The sequence below is a fragment of the Corvus hawaiiensis genome, chromosome 3 (assembly GCF_020740725.1).
Source record: "Corvus hawaiiensis isolate bCorHaw1 chromosome 3, bCorHaw1.pri.cur, whole genome shotgun sequence".
Taxonomy (NCBI): Eukaryota; Metazoa; Chordata; class Aves; order Passeriformes; family Corvidae; genus Corvus; species Corvus hawaiiensis.
In genome coordinates this window covers 112878872-112896918 of record NC_063215.1, presented here as the reverse complement: position 1 = coordinate 112896918, position 18047 = coordinate 112878872, and the positions used below count along the sequence as shown (strand labels likewise).

Below are 18047 nucleotides of genomic sequence, written 5' to 3'. Positions count from 1 at the left end.
ATATACCTGTATACAGGAACAAAATCTGTTTTATGGCAGCATGATGCTGCTACCTGTATTCAGCCCAGGTTTTCACAACAATTTTTCTGTCTAGACATCAGCCTTGGTATTTCAGTGAAGAACTTTGAACTGCTAAGATGTTTATGTTATCCTGAAGTATAGATAATAAAAAGGAGAGGAACAGGTTGTCATAGCTGTTCTAGAATCTCTTTTAAGAAGTTATTTTAAATGCAGTTGAACCTTTGAAGTTGAAATGTTCACAGCATTAACATATCCCAACCATTTCTTTTCAAGTTTTACAAGGACAAGCTTAGTTTAAAAATGTGCAGTTACTTACATTAAAATGTTCAACTGGAATGTCCCTATTAAGTTCAAATGCGGAAAGAACTGTTCAAGATTCAACTGGAGCTTCCTAATCAAGTGCTGGAAGTGAGATGCTGTTCTCCTAACACAGTGTCTTTTAGCCTTTTAAAAGCTCTCTGCCAATCCTGAGGAGAAAAATACATTTAATAATGGGAAGCCCTCCAGAGGTGTTTGCTTGCTCCTTAAATGTCTTGGACATTAAAGGTGCAGAACACTGTTTCCACCTTAACACTGAGCTGTCTGTTTTCTTAATATGCTTTGTATGTTCCATTTCAGGGTGCTCAGAAGAAATTCCAAGTATCATATTTTTCTGAAAGTGGAAATCTCTTTGCTTTCTGCCTTCCATCTTATGATACCAGTTCGGGTGTGTTACAACAGCTCAGCAAAGCACTTATGTAAGGCCCTCTTGGTGAGGGATGCTCTCCGGAGTTTCAAATCATTTGCAGTTCATTTTGTTGGTTTTTTCTGGCTTTTTCAGGGAATGCTTCCTCTTGTGATTTGGAGCGCCCGTCAGAAATATTGGCACTGTTGACCTTAAGTGTGAGGTGGAAAGAGTACTAAGTGTATACAAGTGAAGTTACGCACTGTAAACCTGTAGCAAACAACTTCAATGCTGCTGGGTGCACTTTTCAAAAATAACTTAGGAGTAGCATTCTCAAGATTGGGGCTCTTTGGCATAACTCTTCACAAGTCTTGTAGATTCCTGAATCACTTCAAAGGTAAAAGTTTTCTTGTCATCCTTATTAACAGCCAATAGTTCCATGATGGTTTTTTTTTCCTCTCTCTCTTCCTCAGCTCCCTTTTTTAGATTCTGGATACTTTTTTTATCACAATGGTCTTGCTAAAGCCAGGAGAAGACGCAGCCTTCAACACAAGCTTCGTCTGGAAAAGGACTCCAGGGTAAGTGTTTCATCATTATGTGCAGCTGTCATGTTTTCTTTGTGATGCAGACCATTTTTTATGAGATCAGGGTGATGATCAAATCTGTGGCTATGATTATGGGTTTTTTCCCCATGCTTGTTTCAAGCTTGGTGGCTTCTGTATGCACACACTTCCTAAATAGCCTCAGCTTTTATTATTTCACTGTTTCAAATAGTCGTACATTCTCTGAGATGTATCCTCTCTCCAGTAAGACTCAGTGATGCCATGGTCTCCAGAACATCTCTGTGCACTCTGTAATGTGGGGAGAAGCCATCCGAGGTACATCTCCTGGTTGTCCCCTCCATGAATCTTGCTACCCATGGGTTATTCAACCCTGAATACCTTGTGGTGTGAATGGTGGGTGGCACTTTCTCTGCAATCACCATAGATTCCCTCCTTCTCAAGGAGTAGTATAAACACCAGTTACTAGAGGAGTGTAAGCTGTCAAACTTCAGTAGTTCTTTTAGAGGTTCTTGATTGCAGTCTGCAAATGGTGTGCTCAGTTTTCAGAAGCATAAACCTCTCAGACAGGAGAAAAAGGCTCCATTTGTGGAAGGCTATGAGCTGGCACTGACAAATTCTTTCTCCTTATATGCAGAGGTTTTGCACCAGTTTAATACTGATCTGAAGTTGGGCCAGGTAGCACAAAAAGTATATTTACTGCCCAAAGAAAGTAGATTGGTCTGAGGAATGATATCATGACAGCAGATAGATTATTTTTTAATCCTTCAGTAAGATTTCAACTCTCTGCACTGTGAAGAGGCTGGAACTATTTTGTTCCAGACAGAATGTGATTGCCATATTTGTGTTATTGTAACACCCATGACAGTGAAACACTTGAGTAGGAAGAAGAGGAAAATAGGTTAAATAAGATCACAGTTGTTGTTGTGACACCATAGCAAGCAAGGTCTGATGAATTCCCAGCTTAATTTTCCTGCTTCTGCAGAAATTTCAAGTGATTCCAGGCCCAGGTCCAACTAGGGTGCCCATGGCTGGTCCCTTCTGTTGTTGAGAGCCATGTGAAGGAATCACACAGGTTCCAGGTGCTGCCTGCCCCATTACTCTGTCCCAAGATGCTGATAGCTGGGTGCTCTAGGGTACCTCTTCCTGGTCCCGTTCTCTGAAAAGAAACCAGATACAGCTGAAGGGTTACGAGGAAGAGACACACCCAACCTGCCTTGAATGGAAATTCTCAGGCTTCCATTGTTTTGTTTAGTAAGCAGGGGATCAGAAAATAAGTCACTGGGGAAAATCTACAATTAGTGACTACTAAAGCAAATGTCCTGAGAAGTGTTCCCTTTCTCTGAACCATCCAATCTTGTTATTTATAAGAAGATGCATGAGAAAATTTAAGAGAAAAAGCTCACAATTAAGTCAGAACATTGAAAAGTAGTGGCTGAGTACAGTCACTGAGCAGTCATTCCATATGCTCTTTGGAAGTAAGTATTTCTGTAAGCCTCTGAAAATTTTAAAAATACCTATGATATTTGTATGAAACCACTAATTCTCACTGCAGCCTAACATTACATCTGAGCACTCCTGTACTAATTCCAGACTGGCTCTTGCTTTGATACGTCTAGACTAAGTATGTGCACTGGTATTAAGAATAGCTTAAGTGGATCTACCTTCTCGTTCAGAGATGTTCCCTTTAGTGTAGTTATCTGATATTTTCAGTTTCTAGACTCCCAGTTGGCTTCTGTCATGTGGAGTGAAATCTCATTTTTCCTGATAATCTCCACCTCATTCTGGTACTGCATACCTATGGCTTATTACCGCAGGCCTAGACCCTAGGGTATATCACCATGTCCCACAGCTATAGGGAGGAGGAGGAGAGAAGACCCAGCAGGCAGGAATTGTGCAGCAATATTTATTCATTTAATTATTTGACAAACTCTTTTATAGACTTTTTTCTTCATAGTCTAATTGGACAAAGGATCAGCCATCCCTTGGGGTGATTGGCTAAAATCCTAAAACATCCATTGTCAAAGTATTTTTCTACTATACCATGAACAAGACTTTTCAAGGTTGCAGGTGGCTTGGTTGTTTACATACTCTGCTACCTCTTCTGCATGAGAGAAAAGTCTCTCATGGACTTAGAAAATAGCAAGAAAATCCTTGCTAGCAGCATTTTTGTATCTACAATGGCTTCTTCCTTTGATCTCAGGGAATAAAGCCCTGTGTTTAAATAACTGAGAATACCTCCTATGTGAGGAAAAGGATGATCCTGGGTGAATTCTAACTTAGTGGTTTGCAATGGAAAATGGAAGGGGGATGAAACAATGTTTAATTTCCACATGTAACATGACATTTTCTCATTTAGCCTGTCCTGTTGAATAGTTCTTCAGCTCTTATGATACCATGTAGGTCAGTTGCTTTATATAATACAGTTTGAGAGCAATTGAAATCATTAGTCTTATCTCCCTTCTTTTCTATGTGAAGTTTGGAGAAGTCATAAAAATTCCTGTCAAATTTGTGTATAAACGGAAATGGGAGTTGTGTTGACAGTACTTAATTTCAAACTCTAAAAGTAATTTCTAAATGTAATGGCAGCTTTCTAGGCCATTTACAATCAATTTTACTTAACAAGAAATGTCAGCATTGTCATGGTTAATACGTTAATGTGTGAAGCCAAGAATAAAATGTTCTTATTGTCAGGCTGGCCAGAAAGAAAACTTCCACCATAGGGCTATAAAAGTCTCTCAGGAACTGTTATGGTAAATGCTGTTGCAAAAATTTGCTTGGCTCTACCCAAATGTGAGAACATGTGCTGCACTTATTCTGTATACTTTTCACTTTTAAGGAGGTTGCAATGCTTAGCTAATTTTAATTATTAGCTGAAAAACAGCACAGATGTTCACTCAATTAATTAATGTTGTCTAATCAAGTAAGTCCCTTGAGGATCCATGTCAGTTTTTCAGGAGTCTGACAGATGACACAGCACTATGCAAACAGGTTACTGCATCATTTCCATGTTCTGCATGTCTTTTAAAATGCTCAAAAATGCTTTGTTGTGTAAAATTTACTGTATGTTTTAAACAAAATAATTCAGAGCTATGCTAAACACGTTACAGCAGTTATGTGATAAACATCACTACAGTCAAGGGGTGGGAATGGAACGTTTTTAAATTCCTAGAAATCCAGCAAGAACTAATCTTTGTTCTGAAGAACCATCTCAAGTACAATGGTTTTGACATTATTTAATAGATTCATATTACTGAAGCCTGAAGCAGTCCTGGCAGTGGGTGAAGGTACATGTAGTAGTGTCACATAGTGTGTTGTCCTATTGAACTGTTCAAGAAAAAAGTGTAGATGCATGAGGCATCGTGGCTTTTGCTGTCAGTACTGTTCTGTCGGGGATCCTTACTGTCAAGGTGGCAAATTCCACAGTGAACTGAACTGCTTCAAATGGAGACTGTTTTGTTATTTAAATTACATTATCTGAGGTACAGAGAACCTTCCAGGAGAGGTTTGCTTTGACTCTTTTGCATCATTTGCAAATTTCTGTGATTTCCAGGTGCAATTCTACTTTGTTATTTTAGCTTATGTTCCTTTGGCGCTAAATGAATTGTGGGGAGGGGAGGGATTTCCTTTACCATTTTTACATCTTTAAGCTGGAATTCTTAATGAGCTAAGACATAGCAGCAACATCTCAAGCATTCTGCATGTGAAATTGCATTTTCATATGCCTTTATTTGTTTATTGCTTTAGCAGAAATGTCTCAAACCAAAATGTCAGCCATTAGGCTTTTTTGGCCTTGGAAGACTTCATTTAAGGGGCTGTTGTACTTTGCCCTGAAGCTGCAGACAGGGAAGCAGCCCTTGCCATGACCCATGGACACAGACAGCTAGGCAGAGGTGACAGCAAGGATAAGGGCCCTGGGTGGAATAAAGCCGTGAGGAGCCAGAGTAGGATGGGACCAGGCATCAGTGTAAATGTGAAGAGAGAGTGAATGGGACAGGTTGGCACAAGAGCCCAGAGTCAGTGAGAAGGTTGAGTGATGTGGGTATGGAGGGACACATAAGCTGAGTGGGACATGGAGGAGCATGGGGTAGGCTAGACAGACTGGAAACAAGGTGTCCACATTGACATCAAAATACGCAGCTTGCTAAGTGCTGGTCACAACACAACCTCAGAGCAAGGGGACCTTTAGAGAGTGTTCCCTGTGAGCAATGGGAAATATAGCTTCTGTAAAAGCAAACTTTGTTTTTAATGAGGGGCAGTGGTGTGTTTCATCAATGAGATTGCCCTGGAAAAGTGAATCAGAAATATGAAGATACTTCATATTGCCTTGTTTGATAGTACAGTAGAGGCAGGATGGGAAATGGAGTCCTTTCCTGCTCCACCACAGCTAAAAGTAAACAAAACCATGGAATTTGCTTCTGTAGTGGGCTGACGCTGGCTGGATGCCAGGTGCCTACCAATTCACTCTGTCACTCCCCTTCTGAGCAGGACAGGGGAGAGAAAATATAATGAAGGGTTCATGGGTTGAGGTAAGAACCGGGAGAGATCCCTCATCAAATACCATCACAGGCAAAACAGGCTGTAATTAGAGATATGAATTGAATTTATTACACTAACAAAATCAGAGCAGGATAATGAGAAGTAAAATGAACCCTTAAAAAACCTTCCCCCCAACCCACTCCTCCCTCCTTCCCAGCTCTACCTCCTACTCCAGTGGCGCAAGGAGACAGGGAATGGGGTTATGGTCAGTTCATTACCCGTGGTTTCTCCCGCTGCTCAGGGAGAGGAGTTATTCCCCTGCACCACTGTGGGGGCCCTCCTACAGGAGACAGTTCTCCACAAACTTCCAGCGTGAGTCCATCTCATGAGCAATGGTTCCCTGCAAACTGCTACAATAGGAGTCCATCCCATGGGCAGCAGTCCTCCCAAAACTGCTGCAGCATGGGTCACTCTTCCATGGGGGGCAGTCCTCCAAGGACAGGCTGGTCCAGCGTGGGTTCCTCTCTCCGTGGGCCTCCCATGGGTTCACAGCCTCCTCTCAGGCCTCTACCTGCTCTGGTATGGGTCTCCTCCATAGGCTGCAGGTGGATCTCTGCATCCCCATGGATCCCCATGGGCTACAGAGAACAGCCTGCTTCACCATGGTCTATACCACGGGCTGCAGAGGAATCCCAGCTCTGATGCCTGGAGTACCTCCTGCCCCTCCTTTTCCACTGACCTTGGTGTTTGCAGTTGTTCCTCTCACATACTCTCACCCCACTCTTTTCTGGCAATTACAACTGCACAATAACTTTTTTTTTCTTTCTTCTTAAATGTGTTATCACAGAAGCATTACCACCATTTCTAACTGGCCCAGCCTTGGCCAGTGGCAAGTCTGTCTTTGGAGCTGCCAGGGCTTGTCTCTGCCAGACATGGTGGAAGCTTCTAGCAGCTTCTTGCAGAAGCCACCCCTGCAGCGCCACTGCTGCCAAAACCAGGCCATTCAAATCCAATATAGCTTCATTTTTATTTTCAAAGCTGACTTATCTTCTGTCTCCTGTATTATAAATACAGCTGCGGTCTCAGCTGTATTATTATGTAAACATTTTGAAAAGTGGCCACATAAAAAAAAGGAAAGAGAAAATACATGGTCATTATGCTACCTTTCAGAGCAATACTTCTGTGTTTTTGCTGTTGGTGGGTATTTTCTGTTTGTAAATAGTCTTCTACTGGAGGAGAAGGGTTGAAACATAGTTTGTTCTCTCAAAGATTATTTTGTTTTTTTTCAAGTTTTAGATAAAACCATTTTCCTCCCACACAGTCTCTCTTGTCAGACAGCTGCCAAGATTAATCCCACTCAGGAAAGAAGCTTTAGTATACAAAGAAGAGCTGAGTCCCATTACTGATGTCTCTATGCGAGTGGATCTGTGTTGCTATTGGGAGAATAAATATGTATGTGTGGAGGGAGGAAAGGTTAAATGAAAATCTTCCACTGAGAGTGAGTTTGGCACTTAGATGAAGACTTCTTTGGAAAGAAACATCCCAGGTGATGGCAGTTGTTACATTTCTGAAAGGGATTAGGAAGGGGGACTTGACCGTGCTGATCCAGGAGTCTGAGGTGGGTAGATGCAGAGCTTCTTCTAGGAATAGTTAACCAGATGCCTATGGTTAACAGTATTCCCAAACTGCTTGTCTCATGGGACAAGGAGAAAAAGGGGGCTGTAAATGCAGAGGATCTAAGCTTTAATTGAATAAATCAAAATCTTTCATCTCGTTCGTCACCTGAGATCCTTTATATGCTCCCTTAATGTGAGTGGCTTGTTTGTGATTGGACCCTTGCAACCTGTGAAGGCAGAATTGCCCTCTGCCGCCCCTGGGCAGGGGTTGTCAAGTGCTGCCAGGGGTTAATATTTCATCCACTGTTCATCTTTAACAGGGAAAAAGAGGGATGGATGGCAGTTTAGGAAGAAGCACAGCAGCCCTTAGCAATGGCAGTGCAAGATAAATCAATCTTCAGGGCCTTTTCCAGCAGCATTAATGACATGTTTGAGCTGGGCTAATGGTGGAGCCTTTTGCCTTTCTCTCTTAGCTGCCAGCACAGATCTTCCCCGTTGCAAAAATTAAAATCTTCCTGATAAGATCAGGAAAATCCCATTTTCCTCAGTTCTCCCTAGTTCTCCAGCCAGTGGGGAGTGCAGTGATCTGGGGATGCAAGGGGTAGGAGCCATTGGAGCTTCCCTTTGTTCAGACCTTTGTAATTGCTGTGGAGGTGTAACTTGTTTCTCCAGCCTTCTGTTACTGGAACCAAATAATATTCTGTCCCTAGAGCAAAGCAATAAGAGCAATTTACAGTTGTTTTTGGCATCTTTCCTCCTGCTCCATGCCCCACATCTTGATTTCTCAGACTCCTGACCAGTGTTGGTGACTTTGATTTCCTGGGAAGTTTCTGATAGGAGCTTGGAAGATATCCCAAGATGCTTCCTCCATTTGAGAAGAAAGCTGGTTTCCTCCTGAAAGCAAAGGGGTAGCTGGAGAAGATTGCTTTCAGGTAGCTGGAGAAGAAAGGGTCATCACTTGACCAGTGCATTGTGGTAATCCTACTGTTGACACTGTGGGTAGAGGGATTAGTTTTTGTGCAGTTCACCACAGCAGTGATCCCAGATTCATATAAAATTTTCAGCCTCTGTGGAGCTAAACATTATATAGGTGAATGTAATGCCCAAGACTTGCCATCCCCTCTCAAATCTTAGAGAGAAGATTCAGGTTCATCATCCAGTTCTCTGCTGTGCAGGGAGGTGTGTGTGTGTTACGACAGAGAGATGGGAGAATGGTAGGACAAAAAGCCCTTCCTGTTTTTGTATCTTCTATGCTGCAGATGGTAGAGGTTGACAGACTTCCCAGTAAAGTCTATTTAGCATTTTGCTGTAATATCTGTTGTCATGGGGCTGGTATGCTGGTAGGATTATGTTCAGGAGAAGTTTGGAGCTGCCATAATTTTATGAGACTACAGGGCAGCATTACACCTGCGTCGGTGTTATCTTTTTGATATGAAATGGAACATTAAGTAGTAAAAGCTGTGTTTAAGTATCTGTAATAAATATTGAAAAGCCAAGGAAAACTCATGAGAGGAAATGTCTTCTTTCCAAAGCTGAAGAAAACCCCCAACCACCCTCAAACCTACACACTATTCATTGAAGCTGCACTGCAAACAAGTACTGAAGAAATTTTTGTCTTGGTCATCTTGACGAAATGAAACATGTTGTACAGAAAACAGGCAGTGACCTCCATGAATCGATCCCTGGATTACAATTTCTTGTGTAAGCTGTCTTATGCTTTATCCAGTGTGTTTCAGGAAGGGTTTCCAAGAGTGTGTACCAGTTCACAGAAGGAGGCCTCTTCTGGTGCTGCTACCTTTTTCAAGTTACCCTCTTGAATGGTATTTATTTTGCTTTTCCATACAGCTCAGGGCTGGTTTTGGTGTTTCTAATTCATAATGAAGCCAGCTGCCAAGTATTGTAAGAAAAAAGGACAATTTTCTTGAGGGAGCTTTAGTCACCTGTATGTCATCTGGTAATTGATTTTGTGTGTGTCTTGTTGCTGAGAAAATTTAATGCTTAAATGGGCATTTTTCTTTTATGACAGACCCTTTGCAGATGTTGGTGAGTGGTTATTGAAATATACAGATTTATGAATGTTATTATCTGAGAACACAAGAAAAAAGAAGCAGCAGAAATTGCTGTTTAAAAGTGTTTAAAAAAAAAAAGTCAGACACAGAGTCAGTTTCTGGGAATTCAACCTGCCCTTCAGACATGGAAAGAGAAAGGGTCATACAGGCAGTAGGGCAGAGATAAGTAATTGCAGGAAATATGCTGCATATGTCGTATGAACTGTGTCATTCAAAACAAGAAATCATCAAGGCTGCAAAGAGGAGATTTACGTGTCTGTTAAGTAAGGAAAAAGGTTTTCCCACTACTCTGCCCTTCTTGCACTGCTTATATAAGTAAGGGAGTACTCCTCTGCCTCTGGAATGCAGGGGATAAACTAGTCTTTAGGTCTTGAAATTGTTCCTGTGATAATGTCAAAAGAAATGTATCAGAAATTCAGTGAGGTAGGTCTAGAATGAAGCAAAATAAATTTTTAAGTTTATTTCTATTCTTTCTTGATGTCAGAAAATCAGCTGTTACAACAGTTGATGGGGTTTCTTGTATGTACAGTTAAATGACCATTTAATATATCTGACATTGGCAGTAAATAAAAGGTGGTGCAACTGATGGTGTACAGTTAAATCAGTAACAACATAAGACTGGAATATTTTTTGGTGTAGTTTTTTGGGTATCTAAGAATGCTGTACCAGAGCTTGCGTCACAGGGCTGTAACTTTAAAAACCCCAATCCCTTTCTTCTAAGCTAGAAGAATCAATGTAATGGCTTATGCTACTATATCACATAATAAATGTATTATGTAGTGCATCCACTCATGTCACTTAACATACTTTACTGTTTAAAATTTGATGAGTGTTTTATTTTGTGAACAGCATTTTGCTCTGTTGGTTTATTGCAGTCTTTTCTAAAACACTGTTGCTACAGGCATTTTGTGTTTCCAGATCTTCAGTGTGTATGCAATATCTTAAGTATAACAGTAAGGGTTTTTTTGCCACCAACTCAACAGCCCAGAAACCAATATGGAGTTTTAAATACATCTGTGAAATCATTGTTTGTATGTATGATGTGCTCCGTGAATACAAAAAGGGATTTTACAAAAGTCACTGAAAGTTGATAGCAGTATTTGGAGATACAATGGAAATAAATGAAAGGTTTAGATTTAAATTATTGCTGAGTAGTTTGCTGCAGTAGTTATTTGATGCTACATTGGAACATGGCTTTTTCAGCCTCTAACAGCTGAAAATAGCCAACAGTAATTAAAATGCTAATATGTATGTCATGGGTTGGTGAAGTTGAATATATGCTTCTTGGCCTTGGGAACTTTCATACTGAGGGAGAGAACAGTCCTGTGTAGGAAAAAACACCTTGGAAAGACTAAGAAACATTAAACATCTCTATGGTACATATTTTCCCTAATTATTTGTATAGTATCAATTCCATACCATTATAAGTGGACTCTGGCAAATATTACAATTTTGCTTATAAGGACTGGTATCTGAATGGCCACATTGCTGTGAAAATAGAGCTTTGCATTTTATATTGCAAGCTATCTGCTCTCTGAGTGCTGAAAAGAAGTACACTCTTAATATGGGTACAGATTGAATATGTCATCAATGTAAATAGTCTGTCTTCATGCTCTTTATCTTACTTCATTCTGAGCATTATACTTTCAGACAGAGGAATACATGGTAAGGGATCCATGAGCTTTGCAGAGCTTTGCAGACATGAAGTTTTCACAAGACTCCAAGACAAGAAGAACCACAATTGCCAGATCTAATTATTATTATGCTCCTGGTTTCACAGCAGTGTCACTGAGCTGATTACTGCCAGGCTCTAGGTTATGTAACACTGCAGTGTTATGGTCAGCATTAATACCTGGTTGCCAGCTCTTCACACTCCTATTCCTTTTCTTTGGAGGAGGTACAGATACATTGGATCTGTACCACATCAAGAACCTGAAAAATAAAAGAAGCCACTGGGGTGAGAAGATGCCCTGTGTTTTGTCTTGGAGTCTGAGGCTGAGGTATTAATTACATTTGTTCCCATCTAACTTGGCTTTGCCATCCAGCAAATATGATAAACTTAGTGCTGAGCCCATCATCTGCGTTTGGCTGCTGTTCTCCCTGGCGCTCAGCCAGCCTTGCCCTGCAGAGCTTCTGGATCACTTTTGTCCTCCCCATGGCTCCACCAAAGGCAGAGCTATTATGTCCGGAGGCATTTTGTCCCAGCAAAACCAGGAGTTTGAGGAGCTGTTGACTGTAGCACTCTGTGCTTGGGAAAAACCACGGTCTAGTCAGTGACTGCACAGTGACGTAAAAATATGAGATACCTTGTATAAACCTTATAAGTACCATTTTAGCTGCTTTTTTTTTCCAACTCAAAACAAGCTGAACTTGTGTTGTAAAACCTTCACTCATCTCCTGGACCTGCTCCCTTGGGCCAACAAGTATCACTGGCAGAATTTGAACAAAAATGCTGGATATCTTTGGCCAGGATTTACTAATATAATTGTGCAGTGCTTGCTCTATTTTCACTTCTCAATTGTGATGCTTTCCTGGGAAAACATTCATTGAGTATGTTTTACTTTTCGAACATGAGCTTTTCTTGGAATAATTCACTTGATTGTTATTGGACTGTTTATTTTCTGAAAAGAGGAAGGGTCATATCCATCTTAAACTTACTTCCCTGTTTCCAGCTCTAACTGTGTATATAGCTCATAAATCTCAAGGGTCCTTACCCAAGTTGTGCAGGGCGTGTTATAAGGAAAACTTATGAAAATTTTTCCACTGGACAATCAACTAACTATAATTACTATTTTCCCAAAGAAAACATATCTTTAAGACTTTGACTCATATTGTTCGTAGTGAGTCACAAAGAAGTAGAATCTACATTTTCATATTTGAAATACTTCATCAGGAAAAAATTATTTTATTTAGCAAAAAATAAGTCTCATTTTGTTTCAGAGTTTCTGGTTGGAACCTTCTAGATTTCGTTTCATGGTCATTTTTGACTGTTTTCTTCAGTTTCATTATTCTTTCCAAATGAACATTCTAATCCCAGACTTCTGTAGGTCTGACTCCAGTTTCCAGAATGTGAAAAGTATGTTTCATGCATGTTTCAAGGAAAAATAGCTAGTGGGAGACAACTTCTAGAAGAAGCATGTGATCAGCCAGGACTTCAGCCTTCTCCTGGGTAACTCGCTGCTCACTTCGCTTGTCTTCTTAATTGGATCTAGATGGCTAAGAACAAACTTACAGGCAGCAGTGCCACTGTGAGGGACTAGAGCTTCTCACAAACAAATCCAGGGGAGCTCAGCTCACTCTGCCTTTTCTAAAAACATCTGTAGAGTCTGAGATTTCATTCAGTCAGAGCAGACTTAACAGCTTCTTGAACCCATTCTTAGGAGATGATGCAAGCTGGGTGATGTAGTCCCTCAAAGGAGAAAGCACTTTACTCATAGTCTATAGTTCACTGCAAACTGAAAAAGCTCACCACTTAACTTGAGAAGATGAGATATCACTAGTATTTTTTTTTTTTTAGATCCTGGAAGCTAGTTCATGAAAAACATGGAAAAGGGGATATAAATGATTGGGTTTGGGTAGTTATCCCTAAGGATGAAAGCTTTGTATGGAGTGAGCAACTTGCCATAGGGAGAAAATGTTTTTTTTGTTTCATTTCAGAATTGCCATATGCTGTCTCAGTGGAATTCGGATTTTAATGATGAAGTGTTTTCACTTTCATGTGCCAGCAAGGTTTGGAAGAGAGTTTAACTGTATGAAAGAAATGCAAATTCCAGATTGAAATGGAAAGGTATGGAAAAGAACATTGCTTTTAGGAGTCTGAATTGATCTAACGTCTACTGGTGTCCTGCCATTCACTGTGGAATACTGAACGTTTTTGCATAGAGAGAGGATGTATTTCTGTAAGGACAGCTGTTTACATGTAAATGTTGTTTGTCAGAAAAATCAACTCTTTTTCAAGGTTTTCTTATTAGCACTGCACTTGAGAAGTGTGTGCAAGGTGAATTACCTATTTGACTTGCAAACAATGAATAATACAGTGTGAGCCAGAAGGTCAGATGAATCTTCCCAAATGCTTTCTGTCTGCCTACAAAATAGACAAAAGTGAGAAAAGGACTGCTTTGGTGATTTAAAACTTGCAGGTCTCCCACTGAAATGATCTGTCTGTCTGAAATAATTTGTGGTCTTTTATAGTATTTAATGAAACAATATTTAAGTACAGGTTTCAAAGCACATTTCAAATATGGATTATGTGTATTTCACAAATGCTGGAAATAAATGTGGGAGGAAGAGGACCTTAAATTTTCCAAAAGGTCATACAGCAGAGCAGAGCAAAAGCAGGAGTAGCTCTGAGATGCCCAATCTACTGTCTGGAAGAAAAAAAACCAAAACAAATAAACCCTCCAAAAAACCACAAAAAAACCCCCCAAAAAACAACAACAAAAAAAAGAAGTTGGATTGCAGCCATTTGTGGTCTTTACAACACCTGGGCAATAAGAAAACTGAGATGAGAACAGTAGAGGAAAAATGAAACCCAAGAGATTAGGGCAGATCCTCTGAAGCCTAAAAGACTAAGGACAGTAACCTTAAACTGTAATTAGTTGTCTAGTATTTCCACATGCATGATCTGGAGGCGCGGGAGAAATCACTGCGCTAGAGGCTATCTAAGCAAAAAATAACAGCACAACTGTATGGAGTCATTTGTCCCTAGGTATAATTCAGTACTAGTTGTCCTGCCTCTGTTTTCTGTCCTTGCTTCCCCATGGCTCATTCCAGCTATTCCCATGTATTTCCTTATCAAGGGTAAAAGCAGCAGCAGATGGAGAAAACCTCTCTAGTGTTAATAGAGATTTGAAGGAGCAGACTTCATGCTCAAGAGACTTTAACCTAAGTAGCTTTTTTAAATTTACTATTTTCATTCTTTGCTGTCCAGTGAATGACTCACTTTTTGTATAAGCTATGCACACGTTATTTGACTGAATGTGTTTTAGTTCATATATCTAAAATATACAGGGGCACAGAAGGTAAAATCCAACAGCCCCTTGCCTTTGTATTTTCAGGTGAAAAGCAGCAGAAATTCGGGGAACTGTGTGTCTTTTTGCTGCCTTAGACCTGCTTTAGACTATACTACTGACCTCAAACTTGTGATGACTGGCTGGGGAAGGTATGGTTTGTCAGACAGATGAATCAGTGATTTCTTAGCAGTAAGAGTTATGTGGGTGTTGCAGGTTTTTATTATAATATTTGCTTATGGAAATTTGAGGTCTCCTGGATCTCAGCAGGTAGGAAGCTGTTATTTAGCTTCTTGCTGTCCTCCTGCCCCAACTACCAGGAGCATCATCAGGACCAGGAATCTTCTTAGGTCTGATCCCACACTGCAGCACTACCTCCAGGCCCAGGTTCTGTTGTCTTTGAGTGCATTACACTCTGATGGAGATGGAAAATGAAATGATAAATAGTTTTTGTCCCCTTTGTGATTTGAAACCTCTTTTCATATGTTTTGCTTGATTAAAACAGCAGCTGCCTGCCCAGCCTGACTAGAGGAGCTAATGATTTTGATGAAAGACATGATGAATAATTTGCTTGATATTTATATGCATTTTTTTGTCAAGTCCTGAGTTAAACTGAGAGGAAACATATGAGGGGGGAATAGGAGAGAACTTTTTTCAGTTCTGCCTTTATGTTTTTTCTTGTGAAGGTTGACAACAGGTAAGGTGGGGTTTTTTTTCCAGCCCTATTTTCTATAAGGACCTCAGATAAGTTTTTCTGAGCAATAAAGTAGCTTTCAAGGACTGTGTTTTCATGAGATCTCAAGGAAAAAACCAAACAAAATAACCATCTGCTTTCTTCATCCCTGACCAAGCCATGACCTCGGCTACACACTCGTGTAAGGTATGAGCTTATGCTTTCATCCTCTGTAAATGCTGCGTGCTTTGGGAATTAATATAAAGGGAAGAAAAAATTGCTCTGGACAGTTTTCATCACCTTTTGGGACCTGTGAAGTTTGAGTTCAACCAGAGGGAAGCTTTGAACAGTGTTTTTCCTTAGAGGGATGGTGTTAAAAACAAGAGACAGATGTTTCTCCAGTTTGCGGCAGTGAAAATCTGAAGTAATCTCACTGAAATGAATGGAGTGTATTTACCCTTGGGCCAGAAGAGGTGGAACCTGGGTCTTTGCACTTCTGGAGAACTGAATCTTTGCCAAGAAGCTAATACCAAACGTACACTGTTGTTCCACTGTAGAGGCTCACCAGTTCTTTTTTTGCAGTGGTGTTCCTGAGTTTAAGTATTCCTGCCTCCTCCATCCTGACTGTTCCTCTGACACCATTCTCACTTTTTTTTTTTTTTTTATTGGAGGGGCAGCTGGTGTTGGGATAGGGAATATGACTGCATTTTAAGAAGTACTTTCTAAGCTAGAGCATTACTCGGATCTCATTTGCAATTCAGTCCATGGTGAATGGGGTGAGATGAAACAAGAGAGAATAACAATAATAACTGGCTTGACCTTCCCTGAAAGGAAAGTGAAGAATGATGAGGGGCCCTACCCAGAAGACATGAAGGAAATTTTCAGTCCTTTTCATGAACCCCAGAACTTTTCTGGTTTTTTTGTTCACGTTTCCCTGTTTTGCAGAACACTACTATTACACTCAGTCTCATAAAATGATATTTTGAGCCAAGACCTTGGCAGTTTCATCCCTTATATAATTCTGCTGTATCATTGGCATCACTTTGTTGTTCGTCGTTTTTCTTTGGTGATGGTCATTTGTAGGTACAGCTCACCTTGCCCTTAAAGGAAAGGCCCAGAACAAAGGACGTTACCTCTGATGTCATTGCATTGGTGACGACTTGCCATGTCTATGATTCTGTCATTTAGCAATGGATATTTTATGCTTCTTCAGGCCCAAGACACGTGGGACTTTATATCCTGGTGCCAGTCCAGGCATCTTTTCAAATTGTCAGGAAGTGAATCCTTCTGCTGTAATAGTTTATCTTCCCAAATCTCCCTTTTGTTGCTCTGGGAAGATACTGCTTGAGTGCTTGCCATAACACAAATTAATTCTGGCTTTTTGGAAATATGAAGAGCTGCTAAATGGGCATGCAGCAGGCACTGTTAGTATTAATCAGAGATTTATCACTTCTCATACGGAAGAAATACAATTTCACGAGGGAAGCTTTTCTGTTAATTTTTTATGCTGTGGACACCATAACATGAATTTGGTTTCAAAGTCTGGACACAAAGAGCAATTTCCATAGAATTTACATGATCATTTTTGATTGTCTGCAGTAGGAATCCTGAGCAAATTATTTTCTTCCATGATTTGCTAAACATTTGTCTCATTGGAAATAAACTAGGAAGAGAAAGAAGTATATTATGAAGACAGCAGTTTACAGGAGTCTGTGGAAATCTTTGGTGATAGACTAAACTCTAAATATGCTTTTGCTTTTCTCAGTCCTTTGGGGTATGGGCTCCTTTCAATGACTGTGAATAGAGAAGTCCCTATTAATATTAATACAAGTTATGTATATGCACTGGGAGCAAAATATACTCCAAAGTCTAATTATTTTATGCTAATAACTGAACTGAAAAGATACTTCCTCATTCCTGGCCAAAAAAAGCAACAATGGTTCAAAGAATTTTCAGCAGGATGATCATTTTATCACTTCATTTAAACCAGCCTCTGCTCTGACCCAGTGGGAACTAGGAAAAATTCTGGTACCAAAATCCCTGCTAGTGCACATGAAACTGCAATTAGTAATGAGTTTTGTATTCTTCAGGAACCATTTTCCATTGCTCTAAGCAGTGGATAAATAGAGGGACTTGTGACAACTCCAAACCACTTGGATGACCTGGTCCTTGAAATCAAGGCAGAAACCCCTTTGCCTTTAAGATTTTTGAAAATAATTTTAATTGTGCAGATGTGCTTTAGAGAGAGGCTTGGCCAGCAGTCTGTGGGACAGGCTGCTGGAAAACCTGGGCAAGGATGTAAAAAGCCTCTCTGCTAAAGTGGGTCTTGAGAAAACCCATAAAGAATATTCAGACCACACTTTTGTGCGTTAGTATCAAAGAATGATCTGGGTTGGAACGGACCTTAAAGACCATCTAGTTCCAATCCCCTTGCCCCGGGCAGGGACACCTTCCAGTAGACCAAGTTGCTCAAAGACACATCCAACCTGGCTTTGAATACTTCCAGGGATAGTGCCTTTTACTGCCCTGTCTTTGTGTTGTCACTGAGGAGAGTTTTCTCCAGGATAAACTGAACATATTAATACTTGTCTCAGTTTCACAGGTTTTTCCTTCTCTGTGGGCTCTGTTGTGCTTGGGCCAGCTCTGTGTGTCTCTCCCTGCAATATTGACCTCACCACTGCATTGTGTTAGCTCTCCTGCCTACAGTTCCATGTTGGATGTGATCCCTTTGCCAAATCACTCATCATCTGGTGCATCTCTGGTCAAGGAAAGAACTGTTAGGCTTTTCTGGGGGGATATGGGTTCAATATGCTGCTCAAGCTGAGCACTGGACACTTCAGGAGTTCAGGTGCAGAGTGGTGCTGTTCTGCCACTTGATGGCCACCAGAATCTGGGACAAGGTGGGAAAAGTGCACTGATGTGGCTATCCCTGCCTTGGTGCTGGGCACCAGCAAGC

General features: G+C 40.6%; 1 protein-coding gene across 6 annotated transcripts in view; it reads left to right on the top strand.

Annotated features, from left to right (window-relative positions):
* The window catches only part of PCSK2 (proprotein convertase subtilisin/kexin type 2), a 112468-nt gene that overhangs the window by 19833 nt on the left and 74588 nt on the right, over positions 1-18047 (top strand). For 3 of the 6 annotated variants that reach the window (XM_048298142.1, XM_048298143.1, XM_048298144.1), the window contains exon 2: positions 1159-1263. The exons of 2 other annotated variants lie outside the window; for them this stretch is intronic. In XM_048298142.1, the coding sequence (XP_048154099.1) occupies positions 1159-1263 (105 nt within the window). Of the gene's footprint in view, positions 1-1158; positions 1264-13066; positions 13197-18047 lie in introns of those variants that run through there. One more of the 6 variants, XM_048298148.1, reaches the window with a different exon arrangement.